Source organism: Lutra lutra, chromosome 15, assembly GCF_902655055.1.
Source record: "Lutra lutra chromosome 15, mLutLut1.2, whole genome shotgun sequence".
NCBI classification, from domain to species: domain Eukaryota; kingdom Metazoa; phylum Chordata; class Mammalia; order Carnivora; family Mustelidae; genus Lutra; species Lutra lutra.
In genome coordinates, this window is record NC_062292.1 from 43,353,285 (window position 1) to 43,372,765 (window position 19,481).

Below are 19,481 nucleotides of genomic sequence, written 5' to 3' on the forward strand. Positions count from 1 at the left end.
GGGGAATGGTGAGGGGGCACCAGCTCTGCCTACCTGCTGATCCAAATACTCTAGGTTTCTTTGCAACTGAAGGTCTAAAAGTTCATCCTACCCGGAGCCCGAGGCCCAACAGCAACACAAACAAACAGGAACAAGACAACAGAAAACAATAAAGAGGAAGCAAAGCAGTTAAGAGTTAGCTGGGGGGCAAGGTCAAAGAGAGGCCTCTGTCTGCCCTTGAGGAGTTCTGGGGAAGGGAAGGGACGAGGCTGGGGCAGGCACCAAGTTGTCTACTGGATGCCCAGCTAGAGGAGGGACTCCCTGGGGCCCCAGCTGCGGGCTCCTGGTCCACCTGGCCCTCCCGTGGGAGAGGGCAGCACCACCGAAACCATCTAATCTAGTCAGCCCTCCCTAGCAGCTCCTGAGTTTTCCAGAAGAATCCATTGTCTCTAGATGGGTACTGAGCTGTGTGTCAGGGCTAGAGTTTGGGCAGAGAAGGATCAAGGGGAAGGAACGGAGGGGCACTGTCCATGCCTGCAGGGGCTCCTCCACCATGGCCTTCCAGGGCTCTGCAGGGATAGGCGGTAGCAACAGGCCTTTGGGGACAAGGACTCAGCCTGTTGGTTCCAGTGCCCCCCTACTGTACCCCACATCCCAGGTGCGGCGTCTGTATCCAGCTCTCCAGAGGGAGTCAGAAAAACTCTCTGGAGAACAAATTCCCGGGAAAGACAAGTAGAAAGCAAGGAAAAAAGGAGGAAAAGACATAATATGGAAAATTTTTTCTTCCTTAATCCCACCACTTGTCTTTTTCCCCATAAGTAGCACTCCAGGCAAGGGCAGACTTAGAGAAAATGCCTGTTATTGGACACTCAGGTCTGACTTTTCTTCCTAGGCCATAACCCAAGCCCCCCCGGCCAGGCCCCTCCACGTGCTGGGCAGGAGGCTGTTGCAGGGTTGAGAGGACCAGGACATCACATGCCTCCAGATCCTGTCCCTGCTCCTCTACCTAGTGTCCCAGAGATGGGGTAACTTGGCCTCAAACTCTGGATTGGGGCCAGAGTCGTGGCTGGGAGGGAAGAGCTATCCAGAGGCTGCTAGAAACCAGGAGGGCCAGGCACCAGGCACAGAGGATCCCTGTGGCTGTCCCAGTTTGGCCCCACCCTGGGAGGAGAGGTTCTGCGGGGAGTGGACGGGAGGAGAGGACGTACCATCTTATCGTGGACCGTGGGGGATGGTGGGTAGTTGTAGGGGAACAGTCCTGCAGGGACTGGCCGCCTGTCTCCCAGGTAATCATACTGGAAGAGAAAGGGAATTGGAGAGGTGAGGGGGTCTGGCTGGGACACAGACTTGCCCAACAACTGAAGTTCAAGGTCAAGGATGTTTGTATCCTGTCCCAGAGCAGATGCCAAATTAAAATGGACAGCATTTATCCACTGCAACATCCTTGCGTTGACCTGTCTGGTCCTTGAGATTTGCAAAGACAGAACCCTGTCTGCCCTCTAACACAGCATCAGGGTTCCAGGAGTGACCTGTGGCCGGACACCAACAGCAATGCTCCTACTCAGGGGGTCAAAGCGAATCCCCCGAAGCAGCTCTCCCATGGACAGACCTGCAGGGCCAGTGGCTCCCCTGGGCATCATCGTGGCTGTCAACGGTGTGTGTCCCCATGGGACACAGTGACCCCGAGTCCCAGATGCCCTACACCTCCGCCTCTCCTCTGCAGACAGTAGGAGGCTTCTGGGGGATCTGAGGGGATGAGGAAGGGAGGGCGGGCTGCTGGCTCACCTTGGGCGAGCTGATGGATCGCCTCATCACGTAGGCAGCAGGGTCGGCATAGATGTCCTCGCTGCGAGGTGGCAGGCGGTCAAAGCGGGCACTGGGTGAGCGGACGGGGGAGTAAATGCGGGCACGGCTGTAGGAGCCCTGGCTGGGCGAGCGGGGCACAGAGTGGGAGCGGGGCTGTAAGGACAGGCGGCGCAGGGAGCTGGAGGCGGCGTCCAGCTCGTCGTAATAGATGGGCTGCCGGGAGGGGGAGGGGCCGGGGAGCCAGACGGTGCCATCCTGCCGCCCGTAGCCCGGGGGCTCCTTCCACTCCCGCAGCTGGAAGGCAGGGCCACCTCCGTTGCGGAAGGAGTGGCGCTTGTCCTCCAGAGCCCAGGGTGGGCTGATCCGATCATAGGCCGGCATGGAACAGATGCTGTCCGGCCGCACCCCTGGTGGGTAGTACTGGTAATCGTCGGGGTACTGGGTGGAGTAGGGGCTGTAATACTCAGGGACCCTGCGGGACACGGGGTAGAACCTAGAGGGACTGGGAGAGAGAGAGGACATTGTGAGGAAGCCAGACAGAATGAATGCAACCCCACCCACCCTGCTGTGCCCCAGGCCCACCTCTAGGTCCTCCCGCCCAGAGCAGGGTGTGAGCAGGTGAATGGTGCCCACCCCCACGCCTGACCCTGGGAGCCACAGAGGCAGCCACTCCCTGGGCGCTGAGCCTGGCTTCCGGGGGTGCAGGGAAAGCTCCCTCAAACCTTCCTCCCTCAACCAGCTACCCGAGGCTGGGAATTTCACATTCAGAGTTTCCATCTTTGTCTTTTTAAAACGAAATAGCCCTGGGGAGAAACTTTAAGCCTTATTAGCTGTCTCTCTCCCAGCATGAACCATGTATCAGATCTTTTCCAGAGCCGTAAACAGCAGAAAGAGCAGAAAGAAGGTGAGTGTACTGGGCGCTGGGGAGGGCGACAGAGTAGGGACAAAAGGGCAGCTTTCCGGTTTGATGTTCTCATTAAGGAAGGGACCAGTAGGTTCCTGAGGCTCATCCCAAATGAGGTGCTCTCCCTGGGGCCGGCCAGGTATCCCAGGCAGCGGAGCAGCAGCGGGGAGCAGCCTTCCTGTGGCCGGCTGTCACCTGCATGCGGGGAGATGCCCACCCCCGCGGGGAAGGAGCGGCAGCCCCGCTTGCCCAGACGTATGCTACTCGGCCCGAAAATGTCTTCCAATATTTGAAAGCCAATCACCGGACAAAGGAGCAAATTGGTCCAGAGGGCAGAACTAGGATCGGCGAGGGGCAACACATATAAAGACTTTCAAATAATTAGAACTGTTCAAAACGGGGCTGAGTTGGCTTGACAGCCACTGAGGCTCATGGTGGCAGAGATACTCGGTGGCACCAAGGGTGTCATAAGAGGGCAGGATGCACGGATGGCTCTCAGATTGCACAGCTTGATGTCCCCTCCCTCCAGGTGCCTGCCCACCCTCTGGGCACCCTGCCTCCTCGCAGAGAGGCCCCGGGTGCTCTGGCCCTGTATCTGGAGAAAACAGACAGGGCGGGAGATGGGCGGGGGTCCCAGTCCACCCCTAGAGCCTTGGGGCCATAGAGGATTTGGATGCGCTAGGAATCCTGGGCAGGAGGGTCTACTTGATGTCCCAACTCAGCCTGGCTTCCAAAAGATTTCTGGCAGGGAATGCTGTGCATGTCACCCCTCCCCAGCTCCCCCCCAGCCCCAATCCCTAACATCACCCCGGTTCCGCCAGCACCCCACCGGGACTCACCTCCGAAGGTCGTCAGGCGGGGGCACCCCTCGGCGTAGGTTCACCCACTGCTGAAGCTGGTTCATGGAGCTCTTGCGCTGGGCGATTTTGTCGGGGTCGGTCCGTGGGGGGAAGCTCCGCTGCTGTCCCCCACTCTCTGAGTCCTGCGGCGGGAAAGCTGTGCTCCCGGGCCGGCTCGGGGAGCTATACTGCCAGCCGTTGGGCTGGGCAGGCCGGTCTCCTCCCCCTGGGACCCTCGGGCCCTCGGGGTAAGGGCTGCCAGGCTCCGAGGCTGCTTCTGGTCTGGCTTGGATGCCATTGGCTTTCACCAGAGGCTCGCTCTTGACTTCGGGCCTCTCAGGCTTCCTCTCGGCCTTCTCACAGCCCCGGCCATCACCCTCCCCTCGAGTCTTGGCCTCGGGCTCCGGCTTGGGGAGGCTGTTGTGGGATGGCTGCTGGTGGTGTTTGCTAGGTGGGATGTTCTCGGAGTCTGGCTTCTCGTGGCTGCAGGACACCAAGGGAGATGTTGTAAATGACCCCAGGCCAGTGCGGAGCTGGGCAAGGGGTGGTCGACCGGGAAGGAAAAAGGATGGAGAAGGGAGGGCAGGAAGGTAGCGATGGAAGAGGGATTCAGAGATTGACCATTTTGTTTCCTAAATGCCCCCCAGTTGGCCGCCCCCCTCCAGCCTGGGCAATCACTATAAAACATAGTCCAAGCTTGCCTGTGCACGGTTTGCTTGTTTTACTCTCCAGATCACCTCCACGGGTCACTCTCTGCTCCCTCCCGCTGACCTGCACTGAATCCAGCCTTCGGAAGCTGCGGCCAACCCTGACCTCCTCCAGACGTGGTCTCCTCGGCTATCTGTCTCGGCACCGGCCCCCAAGCTCCATACACACCCTACCAAAGCTTCGTCACGGTGACTGTCCTTGACGCTGGCTTGTTACGGAGCTTGTTACCGGTCAGCCCTGTGTCCTACACAAGTTCCTTAACTTCGGCGAGCCTCGGGTTCCTTGCTGGCAGAAGGAGTGGACCAGTCCCTCCCCCCGCAGGACTGTGAGATCAAACGTGCCAGGCGCCGGGCGCCTGGGTGGCTCAGTGGGTTAAGCCTCTGCCTTCAGCTCAGGTCATGATCTCAGGGTCCTGGGATCGAGTCCCGCATTGGGCTCTCTGCTCAGCGGGGAGCCTGCTTCTCCCTCTCTCTGCCTGCCTCTCTGCCTACTTGTGATCTCTGTCTGTTGAATAAATAAATAAAATCTTTAAAAAAAAAAACATGCTAGGCGCCAAAGCTGTCGCCTCAAACATCCTCGGTACAGAAGCACGCTGGCTCCCAGCTCCAGAACAAGCTTCCTCCAGGACTGACTCTGTCAGAACGTGAGCTCCACGAGGCAGGAGCGTGTAGACTCGTCTTCCCTTGTTTTCCTAGCACCCGATTCGGTGCCTGACACATACCTACTTACAGTAAATATTTATGGACCGAAGGAGCAAACTTCTGGAAGTGCGCCCCCCCCGCTGACGTGAAGATGGAGTCTCGTGACAATGCATTCCCTGCGGCTTCCCAAATCCAACATATTCAAGCATCCTTGTTGCGACACTGCCTGGTAAACATTTCTCAGACCCCAAAATAGACTTGGAATCTGTCTATACTGTAAAACCTCCTTCTTCTGCATCCCTTTTAACATCTACCTCAAGACTCCACAGGCTCAGTGAAGACAGGCCCCGAGGCTGTAGCAGGGTGGGAGATGGGGACGGCGATGGGGCCGCTGTGGGCTGAGTGTCTGCGTCACGGCCTGGTTTGGCAGCCACGCCGTGAAGGATGATTCTAACTGCTGTCTTTGAGCAGAGGAAATCCAGGTTGAGAGAGGCTGAGTAACTCACACTGAGGTCACGGTGTGGGCAAGGGGCTAAGAGGGGATTCGAACCCAAGTCCACCCTCCTCCAGAAGTCATGGGCTTAATGCACACAGCCAAGACTGAACGAGTGAAGGACCCTGGTCTTTGGCTCCTGGCCAGGCCCCGAGGGAACCTGACTTCTCTCTTGGCCTCCACCAGCCCATAGAGAATAGGAAGAGCCAGTCAAGGGAAGAGAGACTCCAGGCCCGGAAATCCCAAAGCCAGGCCCCCCACCGCTGGGTGGAGGGAGGGGTTCACATGTCCTCAGAGGTTCAAGCCAGCACGGTGGGCTCAGGAGGTCAGACACTGGGGTGCTTCCTCACTCCTCTTTCTCTGGCACTACCCACACCCAGGCCCAGGGCCCTGGAACTCACCTGTGACGCACAGCTTGGGGCACCGACTTCTGGGCTGGGGGGATCTGCACCCGGGCAGCCTCCCCCATGGCCTGAATCCAGGCCTCCTGCTCCTCGGAGCTCTCGGCACTGAAGAAGTAGGTGCGGACCCCGGCGTGCTCAGCCTGTGGGGAGAGGCAGTGCGTAGGACCAGCTCCGGCCTCATCCACCCAGCACGTAGTCACCTGTAGGGAGAAGACAGCCACATCCACAGGACAGGTGGTCAGGCAGGCCATTCCCTTGACCTGTAGCTCTTCCCCTGCCCACCCCTCCCCCCGGAGCTCAGGAGCAGGGTGAGGAGGACAGCCCCCAGCTGGGCCAAGGGCTCCAGCTAGCATACAGATGAGCTCTCTGGACCCAGCCATCCAATAGCCAGGTAAGCTCACCTGTCCCACCAGAGATGATTATAAACAGGAAGGACAATTACCACGCCCACTCTCCCATCAAATTCCATCTTTGATTTGAAGGGCAATTATTACCCGATGTCTGGGACAGATGACCCCCACCCTGCCCCCGAGCATAAGCCAGTCTTGGCTCTGGCTTCTCCTCTGAGGAGCTAGTACTGTCTCTCCTGAGCAGAGAGACAGCCAGGTCTCCGTCTCCCTGGGCGTGCAAGGGGCATGCACTGACGGTTGGAGCACGCTACCTAGTCGGTGGCCGCGGGCAGGTGCGGCAGGCGGGAACCCAGAAGAGAGCTCCTGTCCAGAGGAGGGGTCCTCACGCAGTCAGAAGGAGGAGAAGCAGAGAACAGGTCAACCAGACACCAGAGGGGGAGACAGAAGATGATGTGGCAGGAATATTGAGGAGCAGAGGGAAGTGGGGAAGTGAGTCAGACTATCCCCTTCTACTCGTTTTCACGCTGCCACCGGATGGGACAAGGGTGGGGAATGGAGAGCTTGCCCCAAGGCAACTGGGGTTGCTGGCCGAGAGGATTCCAGGCGTCCCAGTGCTGATCCTAGCTCTGTCCCCAACCAGCTCTGCAGCTGCATTTGACTTGGGTTTTTGTTCTGGCCTGAAGTGATGCATCTGTCTATGGGGAAGGATCTTCCTGGTAAAGCTCGAAGTTCTCAGGCCACAAGGGAAAATGCCCCAGAGCTGAATTCTTTCTGGGACCTCGGCGCACCCTCCCGCTGAGACCTTCCATCTCCCAGAAAAGGCGGGTAGCCTGGTTTACCCCACTTGACATGAGAAATCCAAGTGATTAACAGTCTCAGATGTGAACCTCCCTTTGGTCTCTGACTCCGTGGGTGTGAAATCATGGGTCTCTCAGGGTGGGAAGGAGAGAAGATAGGGCTCTCCTGGTCAAGCCCCAGGGCTCTCCTAAGCAGCAGTGTCAAATCCCCACCCTCAAAATGCTTTCCTGGCTGGACCCTCACTCCTCTGTACCACCCGTCCCAGACACAAGGATTCCTATCCGATGGGAGCTGTTACCCAATAATGTCCTACTTCCTCTGGATCCTGCCCGATCCCATCCTCCAGCAGGGGGCCCGGCTTGTGCGCAGAGGAAGGGAGATGCTTCCAGCCAGCGAAGCTGTAAGGAAGCATCTGGGGATTGAAACTGCACAAGGATACAGAGGAGAGGGGCCCTGGCGAGCTCTGGTGTGGAGGACACCGGGTTGTTGTAAAGAAGAGAGAGACAGGGGTGGGCCTGGTGGGCGTGACCTGGAGCTGGGAGGAGTGGGCAGCAAGTGAATTAATTTGCTAGTGAGTGTCTTGTGCGTGCAGAGCTCTGCTCTGGGCACCAATTACAGGAAAACAGACATGCTCTCTGCACTTGAAGAGCTCACGGTCAAGCTAGAGGACAAAGCATGCCCACAGGGAAACAAGGAGAGAGGAAAGGCACAGGAGCAAATGCTTGCAACAGGGGAAGGCGGGGGACCTGGGAAAAGACAGGGCAGTGAACGGGCAGCTGGAGGGGACAGTGGCCCGGCACCATGAAAGTGAGGAAGGTACCCCAGTGTGGTGAAGTCCACCGAGCCCCCGCGGGGCTGGGTTAGGAAGAGGTTAAGTATTTCTGCAGCAGGCTGGGCAGGGCTAGTGCCCAGCTCATTATTCGCCATCCAAGACTTTCACTTGGTGGCCGCAACAGGACAAGCCTCCCATCTGTCTCCACTCCCCACCCTTCCCTGGGGAAGGGCCATTGAATAGCCACAATTGGAACCCTTTGTGGGCCACTGAACTTGGCCCTCAGAGTTGGGTTTTAAAGAGGCAGTGAACTCCTTGGGGGAAGGGGAAGGAGGAGAAGGGCTGCTGTGTGCAGAGAGCTGGGGCTGATGGCAGACGTGTGTGTGTGTGTGCGTGTGTGCAATTGTGTGCGTGCGTGCGTCAGTCACTCGGGACGCCTGGTGCTGGCACAGCTCCGAGCTGCAGTGTGGCTGTGTCTGTGCACAGGTCTAGAGGGGAGGGTGAGACCGGCTGTTGGGCTGTGTGGGGGTGTGTGTGTGAATGTGTACAGTAGGGTTGTCTGTTGTTGGTTAAACAACCTGTTTCTACTTCCCCGGCAGGAACCCCGCTCCCTGGAGCTAGAGTTTTATTAATTGTTCATTGTGTTCACACCTCTGGTAGACAGGACCCCAGGAAGCTCGGGACTAATGACATGCCAAAGAAGGCCCTCCTTGTTCCCTAGAGCAGCCCCTGTGCACGCTGCCCTCCTCTTTTCCACGATCAGGTGACTGGAGTCGGAAGGACAGAAAGGGAGGGGCAGAGTCTCTGAGGTCCTACAGGCTCAGATACTGACCAGGCATTACCTGCAGTTCCTATCATCATCCCACACCATAGCTCTAGCTTCTCAGGGACTTGGACAGCCCTTCTCAGCTAGGGGAGGGAGGGCTTTCTGCTAAGAAAATGCATAGCTGGTATCCTAATTTTATATTTGGAAATGAAAAGGAGACTCTGGTCTTTGCATCATAAAATACAAAAGGGCACAGGATTTTTATTGTTTTTAGTGGGTCATGAATTTTTAAATGTGGAAAAACACCAGCTTGCGACAAGCCAATTGCCAGCCCATCTCTGGTGGGTGGGTCCTCTGGGGGGGTTCCCAGGGAGTGACACAGAGCGGGTGGGTGAGGCCCATCTTCCGGGCTCCTGTTCTCCCAAACTACGGTCTGCGTGAAGTTCGCCTTTCTCGACTATCATTAAACTCAACTCCTGATTTTCTCTAGAGATTGAAATTTGGGTAGGTTTGACTGGGGGTCTAGTTCCCTGGGCCCAGTGTAGGGAGGACTGCCATCTAGAAGGGAGGTCAGAAGGCCACCGGCCCACAGCCCCTGTCCTTGCTGCTGGGCCATCGTGCAGAGGGTTCATGGGTTCAGGACGTAAGTACTTCTCCCCCAGGAAAAACTGCGGCACCACTGGAAACCATCTCTCTCAGCCCAGCCTGAGGGGAACCACCCAGCTGACTCCCGAGATAAGAGGAGGTGGTCTTGATAGAGCTGGGACTGACTCCAGGGGCCACTGCCTTCTCCCTCCTTCTACTACCACTGGTGACTCCTTGGGGAGGGGGCTCAGGATTCTTCTCCATTCATTCATGCCCTCGAAGAGCAGGCCTCCCTTCCGCACCTGGCCTGGGAGAGGAAAGCCAACTGACCTTAAATGTGTGTTTTCGGCTGATGTTGTCCGACGGCTGCACGGCGGCCACCCGGAAGCTCAGGAGGGGGATGCTACCCAGGATGCTCTCCTCCTTCTCATCTGTCGGGTACACAGAGGCCCAGGTGAGACGCATGTGCCTGCTGAGTGCGCGTGCGCAGGGAGAGGGCAGGCATCTATTGTCCCTATGACGATGACGATAACCCTAACCCTAACCCTAATCACAATAGGCACGTGTGGCTTGTCAGGCATTCCGGGCCGCCAGCCGCCAGCACACAGGCTGTACTCTGCACAACACGGAGAGGCACACTCCCTGCAGATGGGGAGCCTGGCTTGCAGACACCGTCCCAGAGGCTGGGACTATAGCAGTGGCTAGGAGAGAAGAGCCACCTGCCCTCAGGGAGCTTCCCTTCTGGGACGCAGGTAAGCAAAAAAGCAGCAACTACCGTGATGGAGGGTTTGCCGTCCTTCGGGTACTGTTCTAAGTTAGATGTCTTAATGGGTTTAACCCTACCCACGATTACTGCGATTACTCCCATTTTACCGGAAAGGAGGTGGAGGCACAGAGAGGTTAAGTAATTTGTCCAACATTACTGAAGTAGAGTGCTGGGTTGGTCTTTGGACCCAAGAAGTCTGACTCCCAAGCAAACACTCTTTTTTTTTTTTTTTTTTAAACTCCACCCCGACCAGGGGCTCAAACTCACAACCCCAAGATCAAGCTCCTGCTCTACTGACTGAGCCAGCCAGGTGCCCCTCCCCAGTAAGCCTTCCGAGCCACTGTCTCATCTATAGAGCCTCCTCAAGCAAGACGATTCCAGGAGGGGCACACATAACAGGATGATAATGGGATCGGGCATGGCAGAGCAGACAGTCCCATCTTCCGCTCTGGCTCCTCTGGGTAACTGTTTCTAAGGTTCTCCCAGGCACCCAGCAACTTGCTCTGTCCTCTCCTGACAGGGGTCTGCCTTCCCCTTCATGGCCCCTGTGTCTCCACAAGCAGACACACCCCTGCAGAGCCCCTCAGCCCTCTGGTCCCCACACAGGCTAACAAACAGGCTTCTCTGTAATTCATCCTGGATCTCCAAAGGAGCCCGATGGATGAGCTAGTCAGGACCCCAGATGTTGGCCGGAGCCACAAATGGGTGGGGGTGCTCTGTGGGATGGGGGGCAACTCCCCACTTCCCTGGGATAGCTCTTTGCTCCCAAGGGTGGAAACGCTGGAAAACTCTCCTTTAGGCGTCAGAAGGAGTCTCAGGGACTATAAAGTCATGAGCACCCCTTCTCCCCTCCCTCATCACACGAGAGACTTGGCTTGAGGTCCAGCTTCCTCTGCAGAGTCAGCATGGCATCCAGAGGAAGGCCAAAGCCCAAGGATCAGGAGGATCCTGGGGCTGGGGACCCAGGGCTTCTTCAGGAAAGTAGAGGCTGCCGTCCTCTTGAAGCAGTGGCCTTCTGCCAGGTAGTGTCCCGGCCAATGCATACAGGGTCTCTTGAGAGCATCTCTCAGTGGATGGTGGCCCCCATCACGGTGCCCTCTGAGTTCACAACTTTTCAGTCTCTCCCCTCACGCCAGTCCCAGAGTCTCTCCCCTGCAGAGATCCTGGCTTTCCATCAGCTTCGTTCAGACTCTGGCTCCAACCAGCCCTGGGTCCCAGAGGCCCAGCACCAGGGGCCAGGCCCTGGCAGATTCTTCTCCCCCAGGTCTCGGCATTTTTTCTGTGGCTGGACCCTGTCTCTGCAGCCCCTTCCTGATTTCTCTTTTTGGGGTTCAGGTGGTAGCGACTCAGGGCTCAGGGACAGCAGCATTCTGGTGGGGTCACTGGGTTCAACCTTTGTGAAAGTTAATGATTTACCGCCTTGCCCCTAGGAGGCCCAAAGAAGTCAGGGCTCTGCCATGCCCAGGGCATGGGGGAAAGGGAACAGGCTCTCCCACTACAAAACCCTTGTACCCTTCTCTTCCTGTGGCGCCACACCAGTGTGACAGGGCCGTCCCTGTCCTCGTCCCTCTCTAGCTCCCTCGGGATCTCCTTGACACAACACTGCTGTACAACGATTTTAAAAATAACTTCCTAGAGGCTGCCTCACCAAAGTTATTAGGTCTCTCTCTCTTTTTTGAAAGGCTTGGGAGTGAGTGCTGGCATGCACACAGCAGGTGGACACTGGGGTATATTCATTTACTCAAAACTGATTGAGCACCTACTATGTGCCATGTGCTGTTTTAGGCACTGTGGCCATCGCAGTGAACAAAACCGAAATTTCTGCCTTCATAGATCGGCTCACACGCTCCAGGGGGACGGGAGGAAGATCAGCACACAAGCTCCAATTGGTAGGTCACCTGCTAGTAGTGACTAGGGGCCTTCCTCCGCTTCCTCCTTTTCCTAGCCCATCCCCTACCCTTCACCCTCAATCGCATGACTGTGCTGTGTGCCCACTGTGTCCCCCAGCAGCACCTGGAACTCTGCCTGAAACCTGGAGGGTGCCCGGTAAATACTGCTGAATGTCAAGTGAGTGAGTGACCACGTGAGCAAGCAGGCTCTGTCTTTATCCCACGGTCACGCCCCATGGGTGCTGGAGGCTATGGGGCAGGTTTGCACCCCGGTCCCCACCCCCACCCACGTGACCGACCAACGTCCACCTGAAGCAGAGCCCGGGGATCTGGCAGAACAAGGAAGAGTGGTGGGCCCTGCCTTCCTGCAGCCCCGGCCAGCCCCAGGAGAAGAGGCAAGCTCACCTTTATAGTAGAAGAGGCAGCGATCCACCAGGACAAACCAGCGCTTGTTCCACTGCTTAACCCCGGAGCTGGCCTGTGGGAGGGGAGGGACTGTGAGCTGGGCATGGGAGGGGGGCTGCAGGGGGAGGAGCTTGGCACCAATTACAAGGCCATCCTGCCTCTGGCCGCAGCTCTGCCGCTAACAAGTGCAGCCAAACCCCTTGAGACCTCAGACGCGGGAAAGTGACATTAGATCATTGTCTGTAACCTTCCAGTTCTGTCATCTCAGGCCTCAGCGTCTCTCCCGGGGAAGAAAGAAGGGGTGAGAGGTGAGCCAGAATGAGAGGGCAGAGGGTCGGCAGGGAGGGTGGGGAGGTCAAACTGGGAAGAATTAGTGGACCCCGGGACCAAGAACACCCCTCTTCCTTCACAGCAAGAGGGACCTCCTGAGAATGAGCCAGTGGGTTGTTCTGGCAGGGTTGGCGACCCAGCATATTTCTGTCATTCTGTCTGCCCCTTAGGAGAGTTGGCTGGGTTCCCAAATGTGACACTAATTTTTCTGTGTGATTTTGGGAAGATACTCAACATCTCTGAGTCTTTATAGAATTAGGAGATTCATTCACAGAGATATATCAAATATCAAAAATAGGACACAGGGGGGCATATCAAAACATGCAAGGGACCATTATTGCAACTACAGAGGAATCGGAGTGACCAGGAGAAAGTGGAGCTCCTGGTGGGCGGACAGTGGAGGAGGCCTCACCTGTTTGAAGAGCCAGCCTGCCTTGGTGACAGGAGCAGAGAGATTACGCTTCATGGAGTGTGAGCGCTTCCCAAAGGCGATGGCCTTGCGGGACGTTCGGGTGGCCTGGGGAGGTAGACAGAGAAACCGGCCTTTCTTCCTCTCCTCCTCTCTGCTCTATCTGCAGCGGGAGCTACCCTTGCCGGGAGCTGCGGCTCTCTCCATGCCTCGGGTGTCCTCACCCTAAGAGGACCAACTCAAGGGCACAGCTTTCCAATTCTTTGACTTTTTTTCTTACCACTAAAACGGGGCTCAAAAGAACCGTCTGACCTGTCTCACAGCGGTATGGATGTTGTTGTTGTTGTTGTTGTTGTTTTAAGGAGTAAATAAGAATTCTCATTTCACTCCTGGGCTATCTTTCTTCAACTGTCTGGAAGCTGGTCTTCCACTGTTCAGCCCTTCTCATCACTGTCAGCTTCTAGAACATTCCTTCAGGGTCATAGGATTCTGATCTCGATCATCCTCTTCACTCTAAGTCTGGCCATCTCTGTGGTCTTGCCCTTGATGATGACCGATCCAGTGCCCTAACCTCATAGTACCATGATAGCCTCAATTCTAAAACCATTCACCACTACCCTTCACTTATTCCCACGGCTGCACCTTCGACCTGAAGCCCATGACCCTTCGCCACTAACATCTTCAATTCCGGGATTCCCATTTCCTGACGCCATCCCCTCCTCCGGGCTTTCTCACTCCATTACTCAACACCACCAGCCAGTCCCTGAGCTCCTGTCCTTCCGTTTTCTTTTTTTTTTTTTTTTAAAGATTTTATTTATTTTTTTGACAGACAGAGATCACAAGTAGGCAGAGAGGCAGGCAGAGAGAGAGAGGTGGAAGCAGGCTCCCCGCTGAGCAGAGAGCCCGACGCGGGGCCCGATCCCAGGACACTGGGATCACGACCTGAGCCGAAGACAGAGGCTTTAACCCACTGAGCCACCCGGGCGCCCTAGTCCTTCCGTTTTCTTCTGGACCTGTCAGCCATGACATCCTGGTTGTAGTTATTTCCCTACGAAGCCCAGGCTCCACACTGGGGCAGGACAGCCGCACTCTCAAACACCCCATCCATCGTCACTGCTTGCAGCTTCTTTACAACTCAGAATCCCAGAGCCGTCAAATTATCCCCTTCCTGCACTCACGGCCAGATTATGGTTTATGATTACAGAGCAGCTGGAGGAACAGCACAGAGCCCTCCGGCCCCCCAGTCCCCAACCTCGGCCTGGCCCAGCCCCCTCATGCCGCTCCCTGCCCTCCCCCTCCCTCACCCCCTCCCCGCGGTGGACCCCGCTCCGCTCCACGGAGATGAGCCAGGCTCTCAGACATGCTTTTCTTCAATTTCATACCCTTTCACCCAGAAAATTACTGTCCTCACCACTGTCGCCTCTTTCTCTCCAATGTCAGAAGAAGAGGTGGTGTCCTCCTTTTCAAGGCCAACACGTTCCACCCACCATTTCCTGAGACTTTGCTCCATGGATAATCTCTTCTCCAATCTGTCTTCAACCTTGCCTTCTCTGCTAGCTGCTTCTCCTGAGCGAACATTCTCAGCTCTATCTTAAAGCATCAGTCTGTCTCTGTCTGTCTGTCTCTCCCCCTCAGCAGTTCTCCCTCCCTCTCACATGGCCACACCCACTGGACGCTCCCCCCCCTCCCCGCACCCCAACCCAAGGTGCCCTGAGGCCCTCAGGCAACACCTCCACTCCTCTCTCTCTCTTCCTCACAGGACTAGGTTCCTGGGAAGAGTCTGGATGTTCGCTCCTCACAGATGACATTGACCTTTCTATCCTTCCTGAAACTCTCCTTTTGGTTTCTGTGGCAGGATTTTTTCCTCCACCTGCAGCTCCTCCTTCTCAATCTCCACTTTACTCCATTGGTGGACCTTAAACCAAACTTCAAATCTCATTTTTCTACATAGACAACGTATCTCGTCTGTACCTGTTGCCTCAGCTAGCAACAGTATGCTGAAAGTTCTCTACTCCTTATCTAAGAACTGTCTCCTAGCCTCACCCTGTTTTGTAACTGTCTGTCCAACCAGGACTTAAATACGTGCAAAACCAAACTCATCTGTTTTCTCACCAAGCCTGTTCTGTATTTCTTTCTTGGCTACTCCAATCCCCTCAGTTGCCCAAACCCTCCTTCCATTCCTTGTACGACATTTGCGCAGGCCAGATGAGGCCATGTTCCTAATGGTCCTTGGATCTGTTCTTTCCTCTCAGGCCATCATCTCTTCATGCTGTGTACTATCTATCATGAAGTAGGGTTGCCTTTCTAAAACACAGTGGCGGGCGCCTGGGTGGCTCAGTTGGTTAAGCGACTGCCTTCAGTTCAGGTCATGATCCCAGAGTCCCGGGATTGAGTCCCACATTGGGCTCCCAGCTCCATGGGGAGTCTGCTTCCCCCTCTGACCTTCTCCCCTCTCATGCTCTCTCTCTCTCTCTCAAATGAATAAACAAAATGTTTAAAAAAATAAAATAAAACACAGTGGTATCACGACGCTCTCTTAGCATTTCTTAACTCCCTCTCATCACTTAGAAGGGAGTTCCATTCCTTAGCCTGGCACACAAGGACAGGTCTGTAAGATATGCTGGGCCCATGACCTGCCTTCTGCCCCTCTATCCGATGAATCCCTCACCGTCAGGCCAAACTCCTGGTGGTCCTCTCCCGTGCCCTCGTCTTTGCTCTCCAATAGCAGACGTGGAAAGCCCCATCTCCCTTGTCCTCTGACAAATCCCAACTCATCCTTTAAGCCCAGGGCAGGCCCCCTGACTGCACATAACCTCCTGGACCCCCTGGCACAGTGAGCTGTCCTTCTACTCTGTCCACTCCTGGACATTGCAAATGGAACAGTTGGCTTTCCAGCTCCTTCTTTAGACTCTGAGTTCTTTGTAGGGAAGAAGTTGAGTCTTTTTTTTTTTTTTTTTTTAATTTATTTATTTGTCAGAGATAGAGAAAAGATCACAGCTGGGGGAGTGGCAGGCAGTGGGAGAAGCAGGCTCCTCTGTGAGAGGAGCTCCAGGCGGGTCTCGATCCCAGACCCCTGGGATCCTGGCCTGAGCCAAAGGCAGCCACCCAACCACATGAACTACCCGGCATCCCAGAAAGTTGAGTCTTATTCGTCTGCTCATCACCAGAGCCCAGCAAAGTAACTCGCTACAATAAGCACTTGGTACATACTTGCAGAAGGAAGGAAAAAAGAAACTGGGCCTTGTCATAAAGCCCACCCCAAACTGGGGAATACGATGATTTTCTAAACTTTACTAGTAAAAATCCACATATAAAGGCTGAGATTAGGCACCTGAGGAGGTCACCCATCCCCCAAAGAATAAGCAACTCCCCAAATCCTTCCCTTCCTCCTCTGTCCGTTATCGGCCACAGCTTCACCTCGGCTCTGCAGCCTGACAGTGGCTCCCGCAACTGGTCCCTTCTGCCATTCTCCCGCCAACCCCTCCAGGCCCTCGTCTCCTTATCTTTCAGCCACAGCCTCCCAGCAACCCTCCACCTTAGGCTAATCCAACCATCTGCCTTCCCTGCTTCCCCAGCCAGGCTGGGAGGAAAACCACACACATCTATGGACTGGAGCCACTCACTGTCAAGTCTACGACCTCAGATGACCCTTCAACACCATCACGCAACCTTTCACATGCCCCGTGTTGACCTCTGTTCCTGTTCTCCAAACCCTGGGCATATTCTCAAGTCCGAGTACCTCTCCACCCACCCCACTCCCCTCTGCAGAAAACCCTGCTTCCTACTTCCCCATAGAAGCTGAAGGTGTCAGATGGGAATGTCTTTAACTTCCTAGACCCACACTTCCTAGCTTCACAGACCTTTCTTCTGCAGCTCAGGAGGAGGGCTCCTTCCCTGTGCGGGCTAACAGCACCTCTGCGTCAGACTTCTCCTGTCTCCATGGAGATGAGACGCACAGCTGTCTGCTTCCTCCTAAACCTGGCTACTGGGCCATTCCCCTCCTGCTCGCACATCTTGAAACAAAAACAAAATGACCAAGAAGACCTCTGGCCATCTTGCGTGTCTTCTAGATTCAATCCCCTATCCCTCATTTCCCCCAACATCAAGTTTCTTTATAAATATATATTTTTCAATATTTCAAATATTTCAGAAAAGTAGGGAATGAATCACCACCAGGTGTTGGTTTTTTTTTTCCCTTGATAAAACATGACAAATAGAGCTGAAATTCCCTTTGAGCCACTCCTCAACCTCATTACCTTTCTTCCTTCCTAGAGGCAACCACTGACCCAGAACGAGTCTGCCTATCTGTGGTTACACGCTCTACCACCAATTTACCTGTCCATATGTGCTGGTGCGCTCGTGAAGGCCATTTCCCATAAATGCTAGCACATCTTTCATATTCTGCAATCTGCTTCTTACTCAACAGTACATATTCAAGATTTATCCTTGTTCATACCTACAGCGCTCGTACGATTTAACTTCTGGAGAATGCTCCGTTGTATGACCAAACCCCTACTTACTGTCTAGTTTCTTAGAAGACTAGTCTCTGCTCCTCATTGTCTCTCTGACTCCCCTCCCATCACCTCTTTAGCCCCACCGGCTGCCTTCTGCCCCCATCCCACCACTGGTCAAGGTCTCCAGCGCTAAACCTCAGGGACATACTCAGCCCTTATCTTACTGGACCCCTTCACCACATTCTTCTCTGGATTACCTCTTCCTCCTGAGGCACTCATTCCTTTCCGAGCTCTCGAGTGCCATATCCTTTATGAATTATTCCTCTTTTGCTGTCCCCCTACATCAGCGGTTCTCCATGGACAGGGGAGGGGGTGGTTTTGTCTCACGGGGGACACTGAACAATGTCTGGAGACACTGGTTGTCACAGGCCAGGTGCTACTGGCATCTGACGGGCCAGGGCCAAGGATACTGCTCGACATCCTACAGTGAGAGGACAGTCCCACACCACAGGGAACTCTTTGGCTCCAAATGCTGACGGTGCCAAGGTTGAGAGACCCCGGTCTAGAGATGGGTCTTCTGCAAGGTGCTGGTAGGACCCCTCTTCCCTTCCCACTCTCCACTCCTCTCGCATCACCTCGCCTGCTCTGGGGAGCCTGTGGAGACAGCTGGACGGGCTCTAATGTTTCCTAGGACTCCTGCCTGACACCTGGCCTTGGGAGCTAGACTTACCCGGACGCTGGGCCGCTCGGGGGGGACCTCGGACACCATGTTGTGCTTAGATACGTCACTGTTGGTGATAGCCGGGCGTTTTCCACCTGCTTTATTGGACATGTCCAAGGCCGATCTGATTTCACGTTGACCGAAAGAGAAGAAAGAGACTCATCAAAACCCGGGAAGAATGCAGAGGCTCCATCCGGATTCCCCACTGCGCTACCCATGAGGTCACCTCAGCTGCTCCCTCTGCTCTTCTGAGGCCAGATGCCAGTAATCTTGAAGAGTTTCCTCCTTCTTTCCTATAAATTTGTTTTAAAAACCTAGACCTTGAGATTCTGGAACTCCTTTTCCTTCTAATTGAAAAGACATAATGGCGCAGCGGGCTATAGGAGTCATTTAATTATCTTTTTTTTTTTTCCTTTCACGGGCTGAGCCAAGATCCACAGAGAGGGGAATTTGCATGTGGCTCTCAGAGTCTATCAGCTTCCCGCAGCACTTCCCTCAAAGGCCCCTGGGTGACAGGCCCACCTCAGACCTGTCTCCTCCAGCACCACCTGTGGAAGGCACCAGCCTGAGATCTGGGAGAGGCTGGGAAAGGGGGTGAGCGCTTCAAGCCTGAAGGCCCCCAGAAGCTCCATTCCTCAGGACCATGATTAGAGACCCTAAGTCCCTCTGCTCTCCACCCCCTCCCTTTCCCTTCTCAGCTGCAAAGTGTGGGGGTGGGGACGGCAAGCGGGATGGGAAGGTCAAGCAGCCAGCAGAGGGGCAGACATACGTTTTCAAGTTAAATTTTTTATTTTCTTCTGGGACCTGGCCAGTCACTGGGTGCAGAAATGTGTTCCGTCTTTCATTGTGGCTGTGGAGGCAAAGAACAGAGAGAAGTCATGTTAAAGATGGAGAAGCCCAAGACACTAACTAAAGGGTGGGCCGGCCCTGGGCAGTGACAGGGAGGGGGTGACCATGTAGGAGATGGCCCCTCTGTCCTCTGTGGGGTCTGGGCAAGGCAGGATGGAGGGCTGGGCAGTAGAAAAAGCAGCTGCAGTGAGGTGGGGTGGGGAGACCCCTTTCACTAGTCAGTGCTAACCACTGATAGAGACCCCCCGAATAAGCCCCACGTAACCCCCTCAGTGGTGACCCTGGGAGTGTGTACGCGGGTGGGGGCAGGGACCTCTGTCAGCCGAGATGTCCCTGTGCAGCAGGTTCTCTCCCAGAACAGCTCCAGCCTGTGCTCCACATAAAAATTGCTCACTCATTATTTGCTGAAAGAATTCTCCCGTGAGGGGCGCCTGGGTGGCTCTGTCCTTAAGCATCTGCCTTTGGCTCAGGTCATGATCTCAGGGTCCTGGGATCAAGCCCCGCATCGGGCTCTCTGCTCTGCAGGAAGCTTTCTTCTCCCTCTCCTACTCCCCCTGCCTGTGTTCCCTCTTTCATTGTCTCTCTCTCTGTGTCAAATAAATAAATAAAATAT

At 55.3% G+C, this 19,481-nt stretch overlaps 1 protein-coding gene across 18 annotated transcripts in view; it reads right to left on the reverse strand.

Annotated features, from left to right (window-relative positions):
- The window catches only part of PLEKHA6 (pleckstrin homology domain containing A6), a 140,752-nt gene that overhangs the window by 25,505 nt on the left and 95,766 nt on the right, over positions 1–19,481 (reverse strand). For 10 of the 18 annotated variants that reach the window (XM_047704466.1, XM_047704468.1, XM_047704462.1 and 7 more), the window contains 10 exons: positions 18,789–18,869; positions 18,029–18,143; positions 12,848–12,952; positions 12,106–12,178; positions 9,376–9,476; positions 5,772–5,974; positions 3,529–4,011; positions 1,765–2,287; positions 1,188–1,274; positions 34–87 (listed from right to left, as the gene is read on the reverse strand). In XM_047704466.1, the coding sequence (XP_047560422.1) occupies positions 34–87; positions 1,188–1,274; positions 1,765–2,287; positions 3,529–4,011; positions 5,772–5,974; positions 9,376–9,476; positions 12,106–12,178; positions 12,848–12,952; positions 18,029–18,143; positions 18,789–18,869 (1,825 nt within the window). Of the gene's footprint in view, positions 1–33; positions 88–1,187; positions 1,275–1,764; positions 2,288–3,528; positions 4,012–5,771; positions 5,975–6,435; positions 9,342–9,375; positions 9,477–12,105; positions 12,179–12,847; positions 12,953–18,028; positions 18,144–18,788; positions 18,870–19,481 lie in introns of those variants that run through there. The other 8 variants (XM_047704471.1, XM_047704467.1, XM_047704463.1 and 5 more) reach the window with 5 other exon arrangements.